Source organism: Scyliorhinus torazame, chromosome 7 (genome assembly GCF_047496885.1).
Source record: "Scyliorhinus torazame isolate Kashiwa2021f chromosome 7, sScyTor2.1, whole genome shotgun sequence".
NCBI lineage: Eukaryota > Metazoa > Chordata > Chondrichthyes > Carcharhiniformes > Scyliorhinidae > Scyliorhinus > Scyliorhinus torazame.
In genome coordinates this window covers 95,388,437-95,408,986 of record NC_092713.1, presented here as the reverse complement: position 1 = coordinate 95,408,986, position 20,550 = coordinate 95,388,437, and the positions used below count along the sequence as shown (strand labels likewise).

The following is a 20,550-nucleotide window of genomic DNA, read 5'->3' as shown; positions in this document are numbered from 1 at the left end:
GGTCAGGCCTAGGCAGGAGCGGCGGGAGTACTGACCCTCCAGTCAGGTGCTGCGGGGAGGGTGGGGTGGGGGTAATGGTTCGGGTGCACGTGGGGCCCCAGCGGGCGCCAGGTCCTGAAGGGAGACTGTGTCCTGCCGGCCATCAGGGAACGCTACGTAGGCGCACTGGGGGTTGGCATGCAGCAGGTAGACCCTCTCGACCAACGGGTCACACTTGTGCGCCCTCACATGTTTCCGAAGCAGGATGGGTCCGGGTGCCACGAGCCAGGTTGGGAGCGAGGTCCCGGAGGAGGACCTCCTGGGGAAAACAAGGAGACGTTCATGAGGTGTCTGATTTGTGGTTGTACAGAGCAGTGACCGGATGGAGTGGAGGGCCACCGGGAGGACTTCCTGCCAGCGGGAGACTGGGAGATTCCTGGACCGTAAGACCGTTCCGTTCTCCCTCTCTACCCGCCCATTTCCCCGGGGGTTGTAACTTGTCGTCCTGCTCGAGGCGATGCCCTTACTGAGCAGGAATTGATGCAGTTCGTCGCTCATAAAGGAGGACCCCCTATCACTGTGAATGTATGCGGGGAAACCGAACAGTGTAAAGATACCCTGGAGGGCCTTGATGACGGTGGTTGTGGTCATGTCTGGGCAGGGGATGGTGAATGGGAACCGGGAGTACTCGTCAATCATGTTGAGGAAGTACGTGTTGCGGTCGGTGGAGGGGAGGGGGCCTTTGAAATCCATACTGAGGCGTTCAAAGGGACGGGAAGCCTTTATCAAGTGCGCCCTCTCTGGCCGGTAGAAGTGTGGTTTGCACTCTGCGCAGATTTGGCAGTCTCTGGTGACTGTCCTGACGTCCTCGATGGAGTAAGGCAGGTTGCGGGTCTTGATAAAATGAAAAAAACGAGTGACCCCCGGGTGGCAGAGGTCCTCGTGAAGGGATCGGAGGCGGTCCACTTGTGCGGTGGCACAAGTGCCGCGGGACAGGGCATCAGGAGGCTCGTTCAGCTTCCCCGGACGGTACAAGATCTCGTAATTGTAGGTGGAGAGTTCTATCCTCCACCGCAAGGTCTTGTCGTTCTTAATCTTGCCCCGCTGTCCATTATCGAACATGAAGGCAACCGACCGTTGGTCCGTGAGGAGAGTGAATCGCCTGCCGGCCAGGTAATGCCTCCAGTGTCGCACAGCTTCTACTATGGCCTGGGCCTCCTTTTCGACTGAGGAATGGCGAATTTCGGAAGCATGGAGAGTACGGGAGAAGAAAGCCACAGGCCTGCCCGCTTGGTTGAGGGTGGCCGCCAGAGCTACGCAGACGCATCGCTCTCGACCTGGAAGGGGAGAGACTCGTCGATGGCGTGCTTCGTGGCTTTTGCAATGTCTGCTTTGATGCGGCTGAAGGCCTGGCGGGCCTCCGTCGACAGGAGGAAGGTTGTGGACTGGATTAGGGGTCGGGCTTTGTCTGCGTAATTGGGGACCCACTGTGCATAATAGCTGAAGAACCCGAGGCAGCGCTTTAGGGCCTTGGGGCAGTGAGGGAGGGGGAACTCCATAAGGGGGCGCATGCGCTCAGGGTCGGGGCCTATGACTCCACTTCGCACTATGTAGCCTAGAATGGCTAGATGGTCGGTGCTAAACACGCATTTATCCTTATTGTATGTCAAATTAAGGATTTTCGCGGTCTGGAGAAATTTGCGGAGGTTGGTGTCGTGGTCCTGCTGGTCATGGCCGCAGATGGTGACGTTATCCAGATACGGGAACGTTGCGCGTAAGCCGTACCGGTCAACCATTCGGTCCATCTCTCGCTGGAAGACCGAGACCCCGTTCATGACACCGAAGGGAACTCTTAAAATGTGATAGAGCAGCCCATCTGCTTCAAAGGCAGTGTACTTGCGGTCACCATTACGGAGGGGTAGTTGGTGGTAGGCAGACTTGAGATCCACCGTGGAGAAAACCTTGTATTGCGCAATCCTGTTCACCAGGTCGGCTATACGGGGGAGAGGTTACGCATCCAGCTGCGTAAACCTGTTGATGGTCTGACTGGAGTCAATGACCATCTATGTTTCTCCCCGGTCTTTACCACCACTACCTGAGCTCTCCAGGGACTGTTGCTCGCTTCGATGACCCGTTCCCTCAGCCGCCTTTGGACCTCTGACCTGATAAAGGTCCGGTCCTGGGCACTGTACCGTCTGCTCCTGGTGGCGACGAGTTTGCAATCCGGGGTGAGGTTCGCAAACAGGGTCGACCTTAAGGGTCGCGAGGCCACAGACAGTAAGGGGGGGTATAGGGCTGCCGAATTTAAAGGTCAGGCTTTGCAGATGGCACTGGAAATCCAGCCCAAGGAGGGTGGCTGCGCAGAGGTGCGGCAGGACGTACAGGCGGAAATTGTTGAATTCCCTGCCTTGGACAGTGAGGTTCGCTAGGCAGAACCCCTTTATCTCCACCGTGTGACCCGGAGGCCAGGGAGATCCATTTATTTACGGGATGGGTGACAAGAGAACAGCGCCTTACCGTGTCGGGGTGAACAAAGCTTTCCGTGCTCCCAGAGTCAATCAAGCAAGGCGTCTCGTGGCCGTTGATGGAGATCGTCGTTGTAGCTGTTGCAAGCGTGCGGGGCCGACTCTGGGCCAGAATCACCGAGGCCAGCTGAAGTAATTGAGGGTTCTGGTCGGGCAGCGTGTAGTCGGCTGTGCTGGGGGCCTGGGGCCCTATCCAAGATGGCATCACCCATGGGTCGCACATGGTGTCCGGGGATGAAGAAGATGGCGGTGGCAAGGGACAAAATGGCAGCGCCAACCCGTCCAGCGTGGTGTCCGGGGCAAAATGGCCGTGCCCACGGGTTGCACGTGGCCTTAGAATAGGGGGGTGGCGGTGAGCGCTGGACGGTCGGGGCCTGAAGGGGGGGTTGCCGATAGTCGCTGGAGACCGCGGCCACGGTGCGGGCCTGGCAGACCCCCACATAGTGGCCCTTCTTGCCGCACCCTTTGCAGGTGGCGGTGCGGGCCGGGCAGCGCGGGCGGGGATGATTCGCCAGCCCGCAGAAGAAACAGCGGGGTCTGGCGGCGTTAGCGCGCAGTCTCGCCGCGCAGGCTTGCGGGGTCAGGGGGAAGGTCTGAGGGTCTGCCGCTGCGGGGTGCCACGCAGCCCAGGGGGCCGCCGCGCGATCGGGTGCAAAGGACAGCATGTTTTTATAGGCAACGTCCATGGACCCTGCCAGGGCCCGTGCCTCTGTAAGTCCCAGCGTGTCCCTTTCTTGGAGCCTGCGGCGGATTTCGAGGGAGGTCATACCTGCCACGAAAGCATCCCTCATCAAAAGTTCCGTGTGCTCGCTCCCCGAAACTGGCAGGCAGCCACAGTTTCGGCCCAGCACCAGCAGCGCCCGGTAGAAGTCTTCCAACGCTTCCTCGGGGCTTTCCCGCCTAGTCGCCAGCAGGTGACGAGCATAGACCTGGTTCACAGGCCGGATATAATGTCCTTCTAGCAGCTCGATCGCGGCAGCATAATTCACCGCCTCCTCGATAAGAGGGTAGATCCCAGGGCTGACCCGTGAGCGTAGGAGATGCATCTTTTGTCCTTCCGTGGGGGTGTCGGCGGCCGTGTCGAGGTAGCCCTTAAAGCACGCCAGCCAATGTTTAAAAATAGCAGCAGAGTTGTCCGCGTGGGGGCTGAGCTGAAGGCACTCCGGTTTGATACGGGGATCCATCCTTCCAACTGAAGTTGTAGCAGATTAAATTGATGCGCAATCAATTACTCTCAAGACGAAGTGATTCATAACTGACGGCTTTAGTCTGCTAGAATTCTTCCCCAGCAGCTGCAATACAGAAAGTGAAGGCTGCTGGGACGGCACCGGTTCTTATACTCTGCCTCTCAGGGCGGAGCTATGTACAACAGCCAACGGTAGACTCCTGGGTCTAACCAATGGTTATCCACCTCTTAGGTACTGCAATACCTGGTACTACCACACCCATTTTCATTTTAAGGTAAAGAAATACGTAATCCTATTCGCTCTTCCTTCTTTCTCCATGCTCCATGTTCAAAACAGTATTCAGTGTATCATCTTTAGCTCTAACTGTTTTGCTTCCAGGATTTTAAAACTATGGAGTTCTTTACCTCCCTCTGTCTTCCCTTCCTTTTATAATTTAAAGATTTCTAAATTTAAGATTGGTATTATCGAATTTTCGATTCCTCTCTGCTACTTTTTCAGCCTTGGTGGTTCCTGCACGACAGGTTTCCCATGAAAATAGGTCAGATTACATTTACTGAAATGAACTCACAGTGAGTTAGTCATAGGATAATAGTTCCTGCGAAGTTATATCAACAGCCCTGTAACTTGATGACTCCCAGTGAAGTCTTCCTAATGTATCGCTATTCAGGTTTTTCTACATTTGAGGAAATGTGCACATGTCCAGTTACCTACTCTCCCAACTGAGAAGCAGCACAGTGAATTTAAGAAAAATTGAAGGAATGAAGAAGCAGTAATATTTAAAAGTTGATTCTTTTCTTTTTATCCCTCTATTCCTGGAGGCAATAACTCCGATTGGGACAAAGTTAATTTTTTTATATGTGAGTCTAGATAACAAGTGTCAGGATTGAGGCATTTGACTTTGAGGGCATCACAACTGACTCCAGTCCAATCCTTGCCTGATGCCCATCTAGAGAGGCTGATAGTAAGGCTTGACTGAACAACAATTGGGACATTCGCCACAACTGTCTTTTCCTCATTTGCCTAGCAATGTTAAGAACAATTGTAATGCTTCCTGGCTGAGTTTATGGCAGTGCTCTTAGCCTGAGGTCCTCCTAATTGTTACGGCCCAGCGCTGGAGCATAAGAACACATATCCAATGAGCCATATAATGTTTTGCCTGTTCCTGTACTTATAATTTATTATATTGTCTCTATGCATTATAGCCCTTTAGCATCATTAACTACAACATTAGTCATTGCTCTATGTAGTTTGTCAAATGATCAATAGGAAATAGCTGTGGTAATTACTGAATTTGCACTTCACTTTCCAATACAGTTCCAATAACATTCAGAATGTCAGTATGGCAATTAACAGCACTTTAGTTTCAGGAAAAAAAAAATAGGATTTGATATTCACTACTGGTCTCTCTTTGCAGCTCTGGTGTGAGAACAGATAAAACTACATGGCAATATCTTAAGTGGCTGAAAATGGCCATTTGCATCATTTTCCTGGGGGTTCTGCCAATCTCTATGGGAGTTTTGACGGGAGACTAATAATAACCTGCCATAACTTCATTTTCTGCTGTTCATTTAGAAGTGGAGTTAGGACATTATTGTCATTTACACAAAATTTCAAGTTGATACAAACCACGTGAAAAAGGCGTGCTATATCAACAACAGAATGGAGGTATCTGGAAAAGAAACTTGCTGGCAATACCAGCAAATGACAACTTGTTTCCAGTTGGCTACTGTTGGTTTCAGTTACGCTCAGTTTCTTGTCCTCCCATACCAGTATGAGGCCATTTTAAATATTAATCAGGGAGGCGGTGGTGCAGTGGTATTGTCACTGGACTAGTAATCCAGTGACCCAGGATAATGCTCGGGAGACCTGAGGGGGTCGAATCCTACTATGGCAGATGGTGAAATTTGAATTCAATGAAAATCTGGAATTAAAGATCTAATGACCGTGAAACAATTGTTAAAACCCGTCTGCCACCCTTACCTGGTCTGGCCTACAAGTGACTCCAGGCTCACAGCAATGTGGTTGACCCTTAAATGCCTTTTGAATGCCATTCAGTTCAAGGGCAATTAGGGATAAACAATAAATACTGGCCCAATCCTGAATGAATTTTTTTTTAAATCAGGCCTCATTGGAATGGTGGTGGTGCACTTCCTGCTTGTTCTGGATAAAGATGTGTGTGATATAATTGATTGCCCCAAAATATAGGGCAACCACCAGTCAGCATTCAGGTGACTATTTTTTCTTAAATTTTATTCCTCAGAGTTACAATGCCAATGTTTAAAATAGATGGGAGAGCCCCTATTCCATGTCCAAAACACAATTCAAATCACACAAAATCCAATTCATAGTCCCACAAAAGGAATATACTAGATTCAAGGTGACAAGAACAGGCAAAATCCAATGCATGTAGTTTGCCAAAAGGCTGAATTCCAGCTGAGTGTTGTGGTAGTGGGAGTGGGTCTGGGGTTGGATGACCTAAACTTTATTTTTGAAAGACAGAACACATCCTTTTTGGGTTATCACAGTAAGCAGAGCTGGGACCACATAAGCAGTGTGTATATTAACCAAATCATGAGTAGAGCTAAATTTAAATTGCATTTCAATTGTCACATACCTTGTGGATTCCATAGGTTTCTAGGAACTGTTCATTATAGGAGCATGAGCATTTATGAATATAACCCTCTTCTGTGCCAGCCAGGTAAATACTAGCTTCCTGCCATGAATCAGATCATCAAGTTCAAGTGTTACATAATGAGATGATATACAATTTACAGAGCTATACATTGGACAACAAACCTAGCAAAATTGGGTTAACATTAAAGAACTTTTGACTCAGTGCTGATTTTTATCCTTCAACTTTTCTCTATTGGTCATGCAAAATCTATTGAGAGGTTGGACAGAAAGTTTAGCGTAATCAGACGTCTACAAAATTGTCGCAGATATCGCAACCTTGACTTGAAGAAGATATCACAACCTTGACATGACACTTTCCTTTCTTGCAAGGAAGCACTTAGCCTCTGCTCAGTACCTCCCCATGTGAAGGAAAGACAGGTAGATTCTCAGGAATGTGAAGAGTTGAGATTCTCTCATACCCATGATCTTTTGATATAGCTGCCAAAATAATTCAGATTTCAAAGACCCAAAAATGTAAAATTTACCACCACTTATATTTTCAGATGACACAGGGAGACTGAAAGAAGAAAATATCTTTGAAAAACATTAGAAACCTAAACATAAACAAATGGAACTAAATTCGGTAACATCTTGAGTAATGTTGCTCAAAACAGCAAGAGGCGAGCTTTCTCTTAGTACATTTAATGGACAATGTTTCGTCTTAGGTTTGGGTCTTCTTTGGGGTTCCTTTAAGGTTTGACCATTACCCGTAAGAATATACTACCATAGATTGTTATTTGTAAAAAAAATCATTCTTGTTTATTTACATATTTTTATATCTTAGTACTCTAAAAAGACAGATCTCAGTTACTTATTTAAGTTGATTCAGTAGTTACATCAGTATCAGGTGCTCCTAATGTTAACCCTTTACTCTACAGCCTCCTGCAAGTTATTATTCCAACTATATATATATTCCTACATCCAGCTCCAAAGTCTCAGACTTCACAGGATTTGTCCTTGAGGTGCCTTGACTAGTCTCCCTGATCTGGTCTGGATTTCATTTCTCATCTTTCAGTGTCATTAACCTGGTTGGTAGTAGAGTTTCTACTTGTTTCTGGTTCCCGGCTTCCATTCGGATTTAAATAGTATGGAATCGGTCCAGGGGCGCCGCCAGTTTTACTGTAGTGGAACTCCACAAATCCTGCGCCAGCGTCAACACTTAGTCTCCGGAACGGAGAATCCCGCGGCATATCTTTTAATCAAGTCATCTCTTAATCCTCTAAATTCCAGCAGATATAAGCCTAGTGTCATAACCTGCTGCACAGGACTTGCAGGGTGGGAATGATTCTCTTCCCAGTGTCCCTTGCAGAGCACAAGCTCCCTCGTTAAGGGGGCGTGGGAAGCTCAATCTCTGTTGCATATAAGGTCGGCCAGTTCGGCACCGATCATTAACACCTGGTTGGCGACTACCGGGAATTGTGCATTATAGCCGTGTAATAAACCTATGATTCTTGGTACAACTCAGTGAGGAGTCTCCGTATCCTCATAAATCTGGCAATGAGAGGAAATTGGTTTCCTCTTGTCGCTGCAGCCGTGTCAGTTGAGCCACCTCCCTGACTTGGAGGGCCCAGTTTGAAACCTGTTTCTTTCACCAGGCCTCTGTTCGGGCGGTTGGATCCGTTTGATGCCGGAGTCGAGGACTGAAATCAATGCGCGGAGCGGATCGCCAAATAACATCAAGTAGAGCGATCGCCAGGCCATGATTTTGCTGGCAACTTGTGTCACCCATATATACAGGAAAATTCAGTGTCCTACCTACTCAGTACTGCCTGACGTCCACACCTTCAACCACTTCTAAGGTGATTAAGAAGGCAAATGGAATTTTGTCCTTCATTGCTAGAGGGATGGAGTTTAAGACTAGGGAGGTTCTGCTGCATTTGTATAAGGTGTTAGTGAGGCCACACCTGGGGTATTGTGTTCAGTTTTGGTCTCCTTACTTGAGAAAGGACATACTGGCACTGGAGGGTGTGCAGAGGAGATTCACTAGGTTAATCCCAGAGCTGAAGGGGTTGGATTACGAGGAGAGGCTGAGTAGACTGGGACTGTACTCGTTGGAATTTAGAAGGATGAGGGGGGATCTTATAGAAACATATAAGATTATGAAGGGAATAGATAGGATAGATGCGGGCAGGTTGTTTCCACTGGCGGGTGAAAGCAGAACTAGGGGGCATAGCCTCAAAATAAGGGGAAGTAGATTTAGGACTGAGTTTAGGAGGAACTTCTTCACCCAAAGGGTTGTAAATCTATGGAATTCCTTGCCCAGTGAAGCAGTTGAGGCTCCTTCATTAAATGTTTTTAAGATAAAGATAGATAGTTTTTTGAAGAATAAAGGGATTAAGGGTTATGGTGTTCGGGCAGGAAAGTGGAGCTGAGTCCACAAAAGATCAGCCATGATCTCATTGAATGGTGGAGCAGGCTCGAGGGGCCAGATGGCCTACTCCTCCTCCTAGTTCTTATGTTCTTATGTTCTGACGCTTGTGGGTTTGCAATTTAACCCAATGCCATCTGTTATAGTTCAGCAGTATCCTCTCAACACGGCAGAAAGATCCCTGGGTGAATCGGTTACTGAGTTTGTGTCCCGGCTAAGAAAGATTGCTGAGTTCTGAGAATATGGAACTTCTTTATCTGAAATGTTGCTCAATCATCTGGTCTGCTGCATCAACATCGTGGAGACACAGAGGAAGTCCTGGCCAAGCCCTACCTGTAACAAGCGCCACAGCATTCCTTATCCCGTGAAAGCGCTGGCCGTGGGGTGCATAAAACACAGAGGATAGAGGTGAATGCACTATGGCACAGTCCATCCCGGACAGTTCCCCCCACTCAGTCCAACTGCTGAAGAGACTTCGGCCTATGGTTGCAGGCCCGGCTGTCAAGGCATCCCCAGAATCTGCTGAGGGAGGTTTGGTTCCATACGTGATGTGCGGCCGCCAGCCCAGGCATGACCTCAGGCAGTGAGGCCCCCAGCGGTCTGGAGCCCCAGCAGGTGTAGGCATCTGCCTCGGGACCGGACATTTCATCTGGATGAGATGGACGAAGAGGCTGTAAAGCAGTTGAATTGTGTGGCAGCACCCTGTGTGGGCCACTTTTGGGTTCCAGTGCAGGTGAACAGCCATTTATTAAATCTGGAGTTAGATACTGGGGCGGCAGTTTCTGTTGTGGCACGGAGCATCTTTGACCGCAGACTTCGACCTTGGCGGACACTGCGGCTCGGTTGGCTACAGATACAAGGGAGCATGTGTGTATTTTTGGAATGATATTAGCTCCAGTGGGATATGGACATCAGTCTGCTCACCTCCCTCTTATTATCGTTCAAGTGAATGCGCCTAGCCTGTTGGGTAGCGATTAGTTACACCATTCATGCCTGGACTGGTAGCACATTCTCCATGTGGGATCAGGTGGCCTGTGCGAGGTACTCGGCAAGTACCCTGAAGTCTGCCAGCCTAGCTTGGGGATTATAAAGGGGGCCGTGGCCAAGATCCAGGTTGACCCGGGGGCTTAGCCATGCTACTTCCGGGCATGCCCAGTTCCCTATGCCTTGGTAGAGAAGGTGAAACTGTATTCGATAGGTTGAAGAGTTTGGGCATTATTCGACCCATACGCTTCACACATTGCGTGGCACCAGTGGTTCCTGTCATTAAACAGACAGAATGGTCCGTTTGTGCAGCAATTAATACCCGACTGCCAATACTCTTTGCTACCCTTTGCCCCATACTGAGGACCTGTATACTAGATTGGCTGATGGATGCTCGTTCACAAAGCTAGATATGAGTAATGCGTATCTACAGCTCAAGCTCGACGAGACCACGCGCATGTACATCACGATAAATACGCACAAGGGACTCTATGAGTACACTATGTTGCCTTTCGGGGTGTCTTCGTCATGGTGCGATCTTCCAACGAGTCATGGAGAATATCCTGCAGGGCTTGCCGCGCATCGCAATGTATTTTGATTATTATGTACTGGTGACACGGGACAGCTTATACTCAATTGTTGAGAAGGTGCGGGACTTCCGGATGGCTCCTATCTTGAAGGGCGCCTCAGCACTTCGCTTGTTTTGAGGGTTGGTTAATTACTATGGGGAAATTGTCCTGAATCTCTGGCTCCCTTGCACCTGCTCCTGAAGAATCACCATGCATGGATGGGGAGTGCTGCTCAGGAAGTGGCTTTTCTGCGTGTAAAAAGTCGATTGTCATCCTCAGGGGTGCTAACCCACTATGATCCAGCCAAACCTTTGAACATCACGTGTGACACCTTCGTGGCCCATTGGATGTGGGATGGTCGGGAGCGGGCGATTGCTTTTGCATCTCGAACCTTAAGCCCTTGCTAGATCTTTTCCACGAGGACAAGGAAATTCTGCCATTGCCTCTGCACAAATCCAACGGTGGGCTCTATTGTTGGCTGCTTATGACTACACATCCAAGCATCAACCGGGTACCCACATTGCGGATGCCGATGCACTGAGCAGTCTGCCCTTGCCGGCAAATGCTGCCCTCCCCCTCCAAGTCGGACAAAGTGGTTGTCGCGATGAATTTCATATAATCTCTGCCGGCCACCACATTGCGTGTCCACGACTGGACAGAGATGGATCCTGTTCTTGACAGGGTGCGGCATCCCGTGGTATATGGTGGCATATGGTGTCCAGCATTGGCAGTTGCCGAGCAAGTTACAGGCCTTCTCCTTGAAGTGTGGAAGACGGTGTACTCCTGTGGGGCACACAGGTTGTTATCCCAGTGTGGTAGTATGTATTGGGGGTCATGTGAGACTGGAAGCCCTAATGTCATTGGCTGACAGATCCCGGGTCCTGGTTGGCCGTTGACCTCAAGCTCCGCCCTGAAGGCGAAGTATAAGAAGCCGGTGCCTTCCCCCGCAGGCCAGTTTACTATCGGGCTGCTGGGGAACAGACACGCTTAATAAAGCCTCATCGACTTCATCAGCCCCCACGCAGTGAATGCGGCAGCAGCCTTCAAACACTGGCAGACTTGCTTCGAGGCCTACATCAGATCGACCACAGGCCGAGTCTCAGACGAACAAAAACTGCAGGTCCTGCACTTGAGGGTGAGCACGGAGATTTTCACTATCATTGAAGACACCGACGATTTCCAGACGGCGTTCACAGCACTGAGAAATCTCTACGTTCGCCCAGTTAACCAAATCTACGCTCGCGACAAGACGGCAAGCTCCCGGAGAATCGATGGACGAGTTCTACGCCGTGCTGCTGATTTTGGGACGAGCCTGCAGCTGCCCGTCGGTGAATGCAAACGAACATACGGACATGTTAATGCGCGACGCTTTTGTGGCAGGTATGCAATCCTCCCAAATCCGCCAAAGACTTCTAGAAAAAGAGTCGCTAGGACTCTCAGAGGCAGCCTCCCTAGACGTCGCCGCGCGTAATACCCGCGCCTACGGCCCCGACCGCGCGGCAGGCCATTGGGCCCCGTACGTACCCGTCGCGGCAAACCCCCTACCCCCCCCCCCCGGACACCCCACAGGCTTGCGCAGTCCAAACGCCGAGTCGCACCGGGGGCGCCCGCTGTTATTTCTGCGGCCAGGCGAAGCACCCCCGACAACGCTGTCCAGCCCGCGCAGCTATCTGCAAAAGCTGCGGGAAAAAGGGCCACTATGCAGTGGTGTGCCGGTCCCGCGAGGTCGCCGCCGTCCCGGGGCCACAGGGAGCCCTACAAGCAGTCTATGCCTCCCAACCCCCCCAGCACGCCATGTGCGACCCGCAGGCGCAGCCGCTCTGGGTCCCGACCACCGCGGCCCCGGGAGAACTGGGAGCCCTGCACGCCGCCTACGCTCCCCAACCCCCCTCCCCGCAGTCCATGTACGACCCGCCGCCGGCGCTCCCGATTTGGGTGCCGGCCAACACTCTCCACGGAGAGGAAGGGGTTTTTCGCGTCCCGAACGCCACCCTCACCCCCGTCCCGCGCCCCACGCCTGACCCGCCGGCGCCACCTACCTGGACCCCGACCACCCCTGTCCCCGGTGAGGGAGCTCCTCGCGCTCCTTCCGCTCGCGGCCCCACGCCTGACCCGCCGGCGCTGCCGAATTGGGCCCCGACCACCGCTGTCCCCGGCGAGGGTGCTCCGTTGTGCGACCCGCAGACGCCGCCATTTTGGGTCCCGACCACCACGAGGGGAGGAGGGGCGCCGCCATCTTGGACCGCCCCCGACCTGTACGACGCATGGGGGCGGCCATTTTGTCCACCCCGACGCCATCTTGTGACCCCTCAGCCACGTGCGATGTATGGGGGCGGCCATTTTGTCCATCCCCGACGCCATCTTGGATGGCAACAACGGACCCCACCCCACTACTACAACCACGGCTCGCTTCGGTTACGCTCGATCAGGCTCGGCCCCGGACTCTCCAGACGACGACGACAACGGTCCTAATTAACGGCCACGAGACGCCATGCCTAGTCGACTCCGGGAGCACGGAAAGTTTTATACATCCCGACACGGTAAGACGCTGTTCCTTAACTACCTACCCCAGCGCACAAAAGATTTGCCTAGCTGCAGGATCCCACTCCGTACAGATCCAGGGATTCTGCATAGTTACCCTAACGGTACAGGGGAGGGAATTCAAAAACTACAAACTTAACGTCCTTCCCCAACTCTGTGCACCCACCTTGCTGGGCTTAGATTTCAAATGTAACCTACAGAGCCTTACGTTTAAATTCGGCGGCCCCATACCCCCACTCACTATCTGCGGCCTCGCCACCCTCAAGGTGCAACCCCCGTCCTTGTTTGTGAACCTCACCCCGGATTGCAAACCCGTCGCCACGAGGAGCAGACGGTACAGGGCCCAGGACCGGACCTTCATTCGGTCCGAAGTCCAGCGGCTACTAAAGGAGGGCATAATCCAGGCCAGCAATAATCCCTGGAGAGCGCAGGTGGTAGTAGTGAAGACAGGAGAGAAACAAAGGATGGTCATTGACTATAGCCAGACCATCAACAGGTACACACAACTAGACGCGTACCCTCTCCCCCGGATATCCGACATGGTCAACCGGATTGCCCAGTATAAAGTCTTCTCCACCGTGGACCTCAAGTCCGCCTACCATCAGCTCCCCATCCGCCCAAGTGACCGCAAGTACACAGCCTTCGAGGCAGATGGGCGATTATACCATTTCCTACGGGTCCCTTTTGGCGTCACAAACGGGGTCTCGGTCTTCCAACGGGAGATGGACCGAATGGTTGATCAACATGGGTTACGGGCCACGTTCCCGTGCCTCGACAATGTAACCATCTGCGGCCACGATCAGCAGGACCACGACGCCAACCTCCAAAAATTCCTCCAGACCGCCAAAGCCTTGAACCTCACGTACAACGAGGACAAGTGCGTTTTTAGCACCGATCGGCTAGCCATTCTGGGCTACATAGTGCGCAATGGGATAATAGGCCCCGACCCCGAACGTATGCGCGCACTCATGGAATTTCCCCTCCCGCACTGCCCAAAAGCCCTGAAACGCTGCCTGGGGTTCTTTTCGTACTACGCCCAGTGGGTCCCCCAGTACGCAGACAAGGCCCGCCCCCTAATACAGACCACGACCTTCCCTCTGTCGCCAGAGGCTTGCCAGGCCTTCAGCCGCATCAAAGCGGACATCGCAAAGGCCACGATGCGCGCCATCGACGAGTCCCTCCCCTTCCAGGTCGAGAGCGACGCCTCCGAAGTAGCTCTAGCGGCTACCCTTAACCAAGCGGGCAGACCCGTGGCCTTCTTCTCCCGAACCCTCCACGCCTCAGAAATCCGCCACTCCTCAGTGGAAAAGGAAGCCCAAGCCATTGTGGAAGCTGTGCGACATTGGAGGCATTACCTGGCCGGCAGGAGATTCACTCTCCTCACTGACCAACGGTCGGTAGCCTTCATGTTCGATAATGCACAGCGGGGCAAGATTAAAAATGACAAGATCTTAAGGTGGAGGATCGAGCTCTCCACCTTCAACTATGAGATCTTGTACCGGCCCGGAAAGCTGAACGAGCCGTCCGATGCCCTATCCCGCGGCACATGTGCCAACGCACAAATTGACCGCCTTCAAACCCTCCACGAGGACCTCTGCCACCCGGGGGTCACTCGGTTTTACCACTTCATCAAGTCCCGCAATCTCCCATACTCTTTAGAGGAGGTCCGTACAGTCACAAGGGACTGCCACATCTGCGCAGAATGCAAACCCCATTTTTTCAGTCCAGATGGAGCGCACCTGATTAAGGCTTCCCGCCCCTTTGAACGCCTCAGTCTCGATTTCAAAGGGCCCCTCCGCTCCACCGACCGCAACGCGTATTTCCTTAATGTAGTGGACGAATACTCCCGCTTCCCTTTTGCCATTCCCTGCTCCGACATGACCGCGGCCACAGTCATTAAAGCCCTGAACAGCATCTTCACGCTGTTCGGTTACTCCGCATACGTCCACAGCGACAGGGGGTCCTCTTTCATGAGTGACGAGCTGCGCCAGTTCCTGCTCAGCAAGGGCATAGCCTCAAGCAGGACGACCAGCTACAACCCCCGGGGGAACGGGCAAGTAGAAAGGGAGAACGGCACGGTCTGGAAGGCCGTCCTACTGGCCCTACGGTCCAGGGATCTCCCAGTTTCACGGTGGCAGGAGATCCTCCCGGACGCTCTCCATTCCATCCGGTCGTTATTATGTACAAGCACTAATCAAACGCCTCACGAGCGTCTCCTGGTCTTCCCTAGGAGGTCCTCCTCTGGAACGTCGCTGCCGACCTGGCTGGCGGCCCCAGGACCCATCCTGCTCCGAAAGCACGTGCGGGCACATAAGGCGGACCCGTTGGTCGAAAGGGTTCACCTCCTCCACGCAAACCCCCAGTACGCCTACGTGGAGTACCCCGACGGCCGACAGGACACGGTCTCCCTGCGGGATCTGGCGCCTGCCGGCACCACGCACACCCCCCCAACACCATCAACCCAACCGCCCCCCTTCCTGCCACCGCCGCACCCCGCGACCGCCCCCTTCCCAGGAGGATCAGTCCCCCTCCCCTTTGCACCGACAGCTGAAACCGTGCGGCTCCCGGAGGCGACAACACTGGTACAAGCACCACCACCACCGCCGGGGCCGAGGAGATCGACACGGACGACCAGACCGCCCGACCGACTCGTGGCGTCGATGTAAAACAAAGATGGACTGTCCAATGAACATTTTGTTTTTCCTATACCCTCTGTAAATAGTTGTAACAGGACGATACTGTCCAATACTGTACTACCATGTAACTGTTCTATCCTCCCAGGACCAGCCCTGTAAACCCTTACCACCATACGAAGCATCACCCCGCCGGGTTCATTTTTGACAAGGGGTGAATGTGGTAGTATGTATTGGGGGTCATGTGGGACTGGAAGCCCTAATGTCATTGGCTGACAGATCCCGGGTCCTGGTTGGCCGTTGACCTCAAGCTCCGCCCTGAAGGCGAAGTATAAGAAGCCGGTGCCTTCCCCCGCAGGCCAGTTTACTATCGGGCTGCTGGGGAACAGACACGCTTAATAAAGCCTCATCGACTTCACTCTATTCGTCTCACGGAGTCTTTGTGCGCTACACCCAGCAAAGGGTCAAGAGCTTGTCTTGAAGGAACTTCACAATGGGCACCCGGGGGTGTCCTAAACAAAGATGTTGGTGTGGAGCTATGGCTGGTGGCCGGGCCTGGATTTGGACTGTGGGAGTTCTGTAAGCAGACTTTGGGTTCGCTGAACACAAGGCTGACTCGTTTCCTACTCTCCTATTGGACCACACCATACGCAGTGACTGGGGTTGGCCCAATTGAGATGCTTATGGACTGGCTTGTTGTTTCCCAATATCAGTGCGAAGGTGCATCATAACCAAGAGCTGCAAGGACATTGCCCTGTTCAACATCAACACAGTATTCGTCTTTAACTTCGCTGACAGTGCTCGCTGACTTTCAGGGACTGCCTTTGATGGGACGGGGCTTGTCCCCTACCAGGTTCAAGTTCATGGCCAACTAAAGAAAAGTCGTCTGGGACTTCCGGGTGCGGCAATGACCAGCTGAGTCGCACGTTTCGGCAGCTCCCGTTGGAACGGACTTTTGGGCTCTTAATAGGAGCCCCAACGCAATTTAAACGGCAAAAACACTGTGCGGTAAACCAGAAGGGAATCCCCCCGGACACGCATGGAAAAGGGAGAGGATAGCGGCCGGATTGCAGAGGATCCTCTGGAGCAGTGGCAAGGAAGGGAAGCTCAAAGCAAGATGGCGTTGGAAGGTGGCCATTTGCTATGGGGCCCGGAGCAGCAAGAGTTCCTGCGGCGCTGTGTGGAAGAGCTGAAGAAGGAGTTGAAGAAGGAGCTGTTGGCCCCGATATTGCAGGCGATTGAAGGACTAAAAGAGGAGCAGAGGACCCAAGAGCTGGAGCTTCGGGTCGTGAAGGCAAAGTCTGCTGAAAACGAAGATGAAATACAGGGCCTGGTGGTGAAGGCAGCAACGCACGAGGCACAGCATAAAAGGTGTGTGGAGAAGTTGGAAGCGCTGGAGAATAACTCAAGGAGGACGAATTTAAGAGTCCTGGGTCTTCCCGAAGGCGCAGAAGGGGTGGACGTCGGGACATATGTGAGCACGATGCTTCACTCGCTAATAGGATCGGAGGCCCCGATGGGCCCTTTGGAGGTGGAGGGAGCTTATCGAGTTCTGGCGCGAAGACCAAAGGCTGGAGAAATACCTCGAGCTATAGTGGTGAGGTTTCTCCGCTACAATGACAGAGAGACGGTTCTCAGATGGACGAAGAAAACTCGGAGCTGTAGGTGGGAGAACGCGGTGATCCGCGTATACCAAGATTGGAGTGCGGAGGTGGCGAGAAGGAGGGCAAGTTTCAATCGGGCTAAGGCGGTGCTTCACAAAAAGAAGGTCCAGTTTGGAATGATGCAACCGAAATTGTGGCTCACACGACAAGGGAAGCACCACGACTTTGAGACGGCAGAAGAGGCGTGGACATTCATTGTGGACGAGAAGCTGGAATAGTCTGGCGAGAGAAAGAGCTTTTGGGACAAAGTGGTGGTGTGATTACAGGGGGGGGGGATGATTTTTCAATTTGTTAATTTTGTGATCCTGTAACTTTTCTCTCTTCCCGATGTTGGGGGGGGGGGCGGGGGCGGGGAGCATGAGGAACTGTGGGCGCCGGCCATTAGGGGCGGGGCCGAGTGGGAAACGCGGGCTTTGTTCCCGCGCTATGGTAATTATGGCGGGAACAGGGACGCAGGAAGGAGGGGGCCTCGCACAGTGGGAGCCGAGGATAAGGAGGGAAGCCGAGGTCAGCCAGAGTTTGCTGACTTCTGGGAGCAACATGGGGGGTGCAACTACACTAGAGGGGGTTAACTGGGTTGCTGCTGCTAAGGAGAAGGGGAAGCTGTTATAGGATGGGGTGGTCGAGGCGGGACGGCACCGTCGGGGGGATATACGGGTACGTGGGAACCGGGTGAGGAGCTGGGTTAAAAAAGGGGATGGCTAATCGACAAGGGGGGGGGGGTAAAGAGCCCCCCAACCCGGCTGATCACGTGGAACGTGAGAGGGCTGAACGGGCTGATTAAAAGGGCACAGGTACTCGCACACTTAAAGAAATTAAAGGCAGATGTGGTTATGTTGCAGGAGACGCACCTGAAACTGATAGACCAGGTCAGACTACGTAAAGGATGGGTGGGACAGGTGTTTCATTCCGGTTTAGATGCGAAGAATAGGGAGGTGGCTATCGTAGTGGGGAAACGGGTACTGTTTGAGGCAAAGACCATACTGGCGGATAGTGGGGGTAGATATGTGATGGTGAGTGGCAGATTGCAAGGGGAGGCGGTGGTTCTGGTGAACGTATATGCCCCGAACTGGGATGATGCAAATTTTATGAAGCGTATGTTGGGACGTATCACGGACCTGGAGGCGGGAAAGTTGGTAATGGGGGGAGACTTCAATACGGTGCTTGATCCAGGGCTGGACCGGTCGAGGTCCAGGACCGGTAGGAGGCCGGCAGCGGCCAGGGTGCTCAAGGACTTCATGGAGCAGATGGGAGGGGTAGACCCCTGGAGATTTAGTAGGCCTAGGAGTAAGGAGTTTTCATTTTTCTCCCATGTTCACAAAGTATACTCACGGATAGACTTTTTTGTCTTGGGAAGGGCACTGATTCCGAAGGTGACAGGGACGGAATATACGGCCATAGCCATTCCGGACCACGCTCCACATTGGGTAGACATGGAGGTAGGAGAGGAAAAAGAACAGCACCCACTCTGGAGAATGGATATGGGCTTATTGGCGGATGAGGGGGTATGTTTATGGGTGAGGGGGTGTATTGAAAGGTACTTGGAGCTTAATGACAATGGGGAGGTTCAGGTGGGAGTGGTCTGGGAGGCGTTGAAGGCGGTGGTCAGAGGGGAACTGATATCCATAAGGGCACATAAAGGGAAGCAAGAGGGTAAAGAAAGGGAGCGATTGTTGAAAGAACTTTTGAGGGTGGACAGGCAATATGCAGAGGCACCGGATGAGGGACTGTACAGGGAAAGACAAAGGTTACATGTGGAGTTTGATCTGCTGACCATGGGTAAGGCAGAGGCACAGTGGAGGAGGGCACAGGGTGTACAGTATGAGTATGGAGAGAAGGCGAGTCGGCTACTGGTCCACCAATTGAGGAAGAGGGGAGCAGCGAGGGAGATAGGTGGGGTGAGAGATGAGGAGGGAGAGATGGAATGGGGAGCAGAGAGAGTGAACGGGGTGTTCAAGGCATTCTATGAGAGGTTATATAAGGCTCAGCCCCTGGAAGGGAAGGAGGGAATGAGGTGTTTCCTGGATCAGCTGGAATTCCCGAAGGTGAAGGAGCAGGAGAGGGCGGGACTGGGAGCACAGATTGAGATGGAGGAGGTGGTAAAAGGGATTGGGAGCATGCAACCGGGGAAGGCCCCGGGACCGGACAGATTCCCGGTGGAATTTTATAGGAAATATATGGACCTACTGGCCCCGCTTTTGACGAGAACCTTTAATGAGGCCAGGGAAAGGGGGCAGTTGCCCCCGACTATGTCGGAGGCGACGATATCACTCCTTTTGAAGAAGGATAAAGACCCGCTGCAGTGTGGGTCCTACAGGCCCATTTCCCTTTTAAATGTAGATGCTAAGCTCCTGGCCAAGGTGATGGCGACGAGGATAGAGGACTGTGTCCCGGGGGTGGTCCATGAGGATCAAACTGGGTTCGTTATGGGGAGACAGCTGAACACGAACATACGGAGGTTGCTAGGGGTAAAATGATGATGCCCCCACCAGAGGGGGAGGCGGAGATAGTGGTGGCGATGGACGCCGAGAAAGCATTCATAGAATAGAATCATAGAAGTTTACAGCATGGAAACAGGCCCTTCGGCCCAACCAGTCCATGCCGCCCTCGACAGAGTGGAGTGGGATTATCTGTGGGAGATGCTGAGGAGATTTGGTTTTGGAGAAGGGTTTATTGGATGGGTACAGCTGCTGTACAGGGCCCCGGTAGCGAGTGTGATCACGAACAGGCAGAGGTCTGACTACTTCCGTCTTCATAGAGGGACGAGGCAGGGGTGTCCACTGTCTCCGTTACTGTTTGCATTGGCGATTGAGCCCCTGGCCATAGCACTGAGGGGCTCCAGGAAGTGGAGGGGAGTACTCAGGGGAGGAGAAGAACACCGGGTATCTTTGTATGCAGATAATTTATTGCTGTATGTTGCGGACCCAGTGGAGGGGATACCTGAGATAATGCAGACACTCAGGGAGTTTGGGGAATTTTCGGGGTACAAATTGAATATGGGGAAGAGTGAGTTGTTTGTGGTGCATCCGGGGGAGCAGAGCAGGGGAATAGATGAATTACCGCTGAGGAAGGTAATAAGAGATTTCAGGTACTTAGGGATTCAGATAGCCAGGAGTTGGGGAACCTTACATAGGCTTAATTTAACAAGATTGGTGGAACAGATGGAGGAGGATTTTAAGAGATGGGACATGGTGCCCCTGTCACTGGTGGGTAGGGGGCAGGCGGTCAAAATGGTAGTCCTCACGAGATTCCTTTTTGTGTTTCAGTGCCTTCCGGTGATGGTCACGAAGGCTTTTTTCAAGAAAATTGAGAAAAGTGTCATGAGTTTTGTGTGGGCCGGGAAGACCCCGAGAGTGAGGAGGGGGTTCTTGCAGCGTAGCAGGGAAAGTGGGGGGCTGGCACTACCGAGCCTAAGTGAATACTACTG

At 52.6% G+C, this 20,550-nt stretch overlaps 1 protein-coding gene across 2 annotated transcripts in view; it reads right to left on the bottom strand.

Moving 5' to 3' along the window:
• dnai4 (dynein axonemal intermediate chain 4) overlaps positions 1–20,550 on the bottom strand; it is a 401,481-nt gene that overhangs the window by 98,532 nt on the left and 282,399 nt on the right. For both annotated transcript variants that reach the window (XM_072511088.1, XM_072511087.1), the window contains exon 14: positions 6,306–6,404. In XM_072511088.1, coding sequence (XP_072367189.1) covers positions 6,306–6,404 — 99 coding nt within the window. The remainder of the gene's footprint in view (positions 1–6,305; positions 6,405–20,550) is intronic.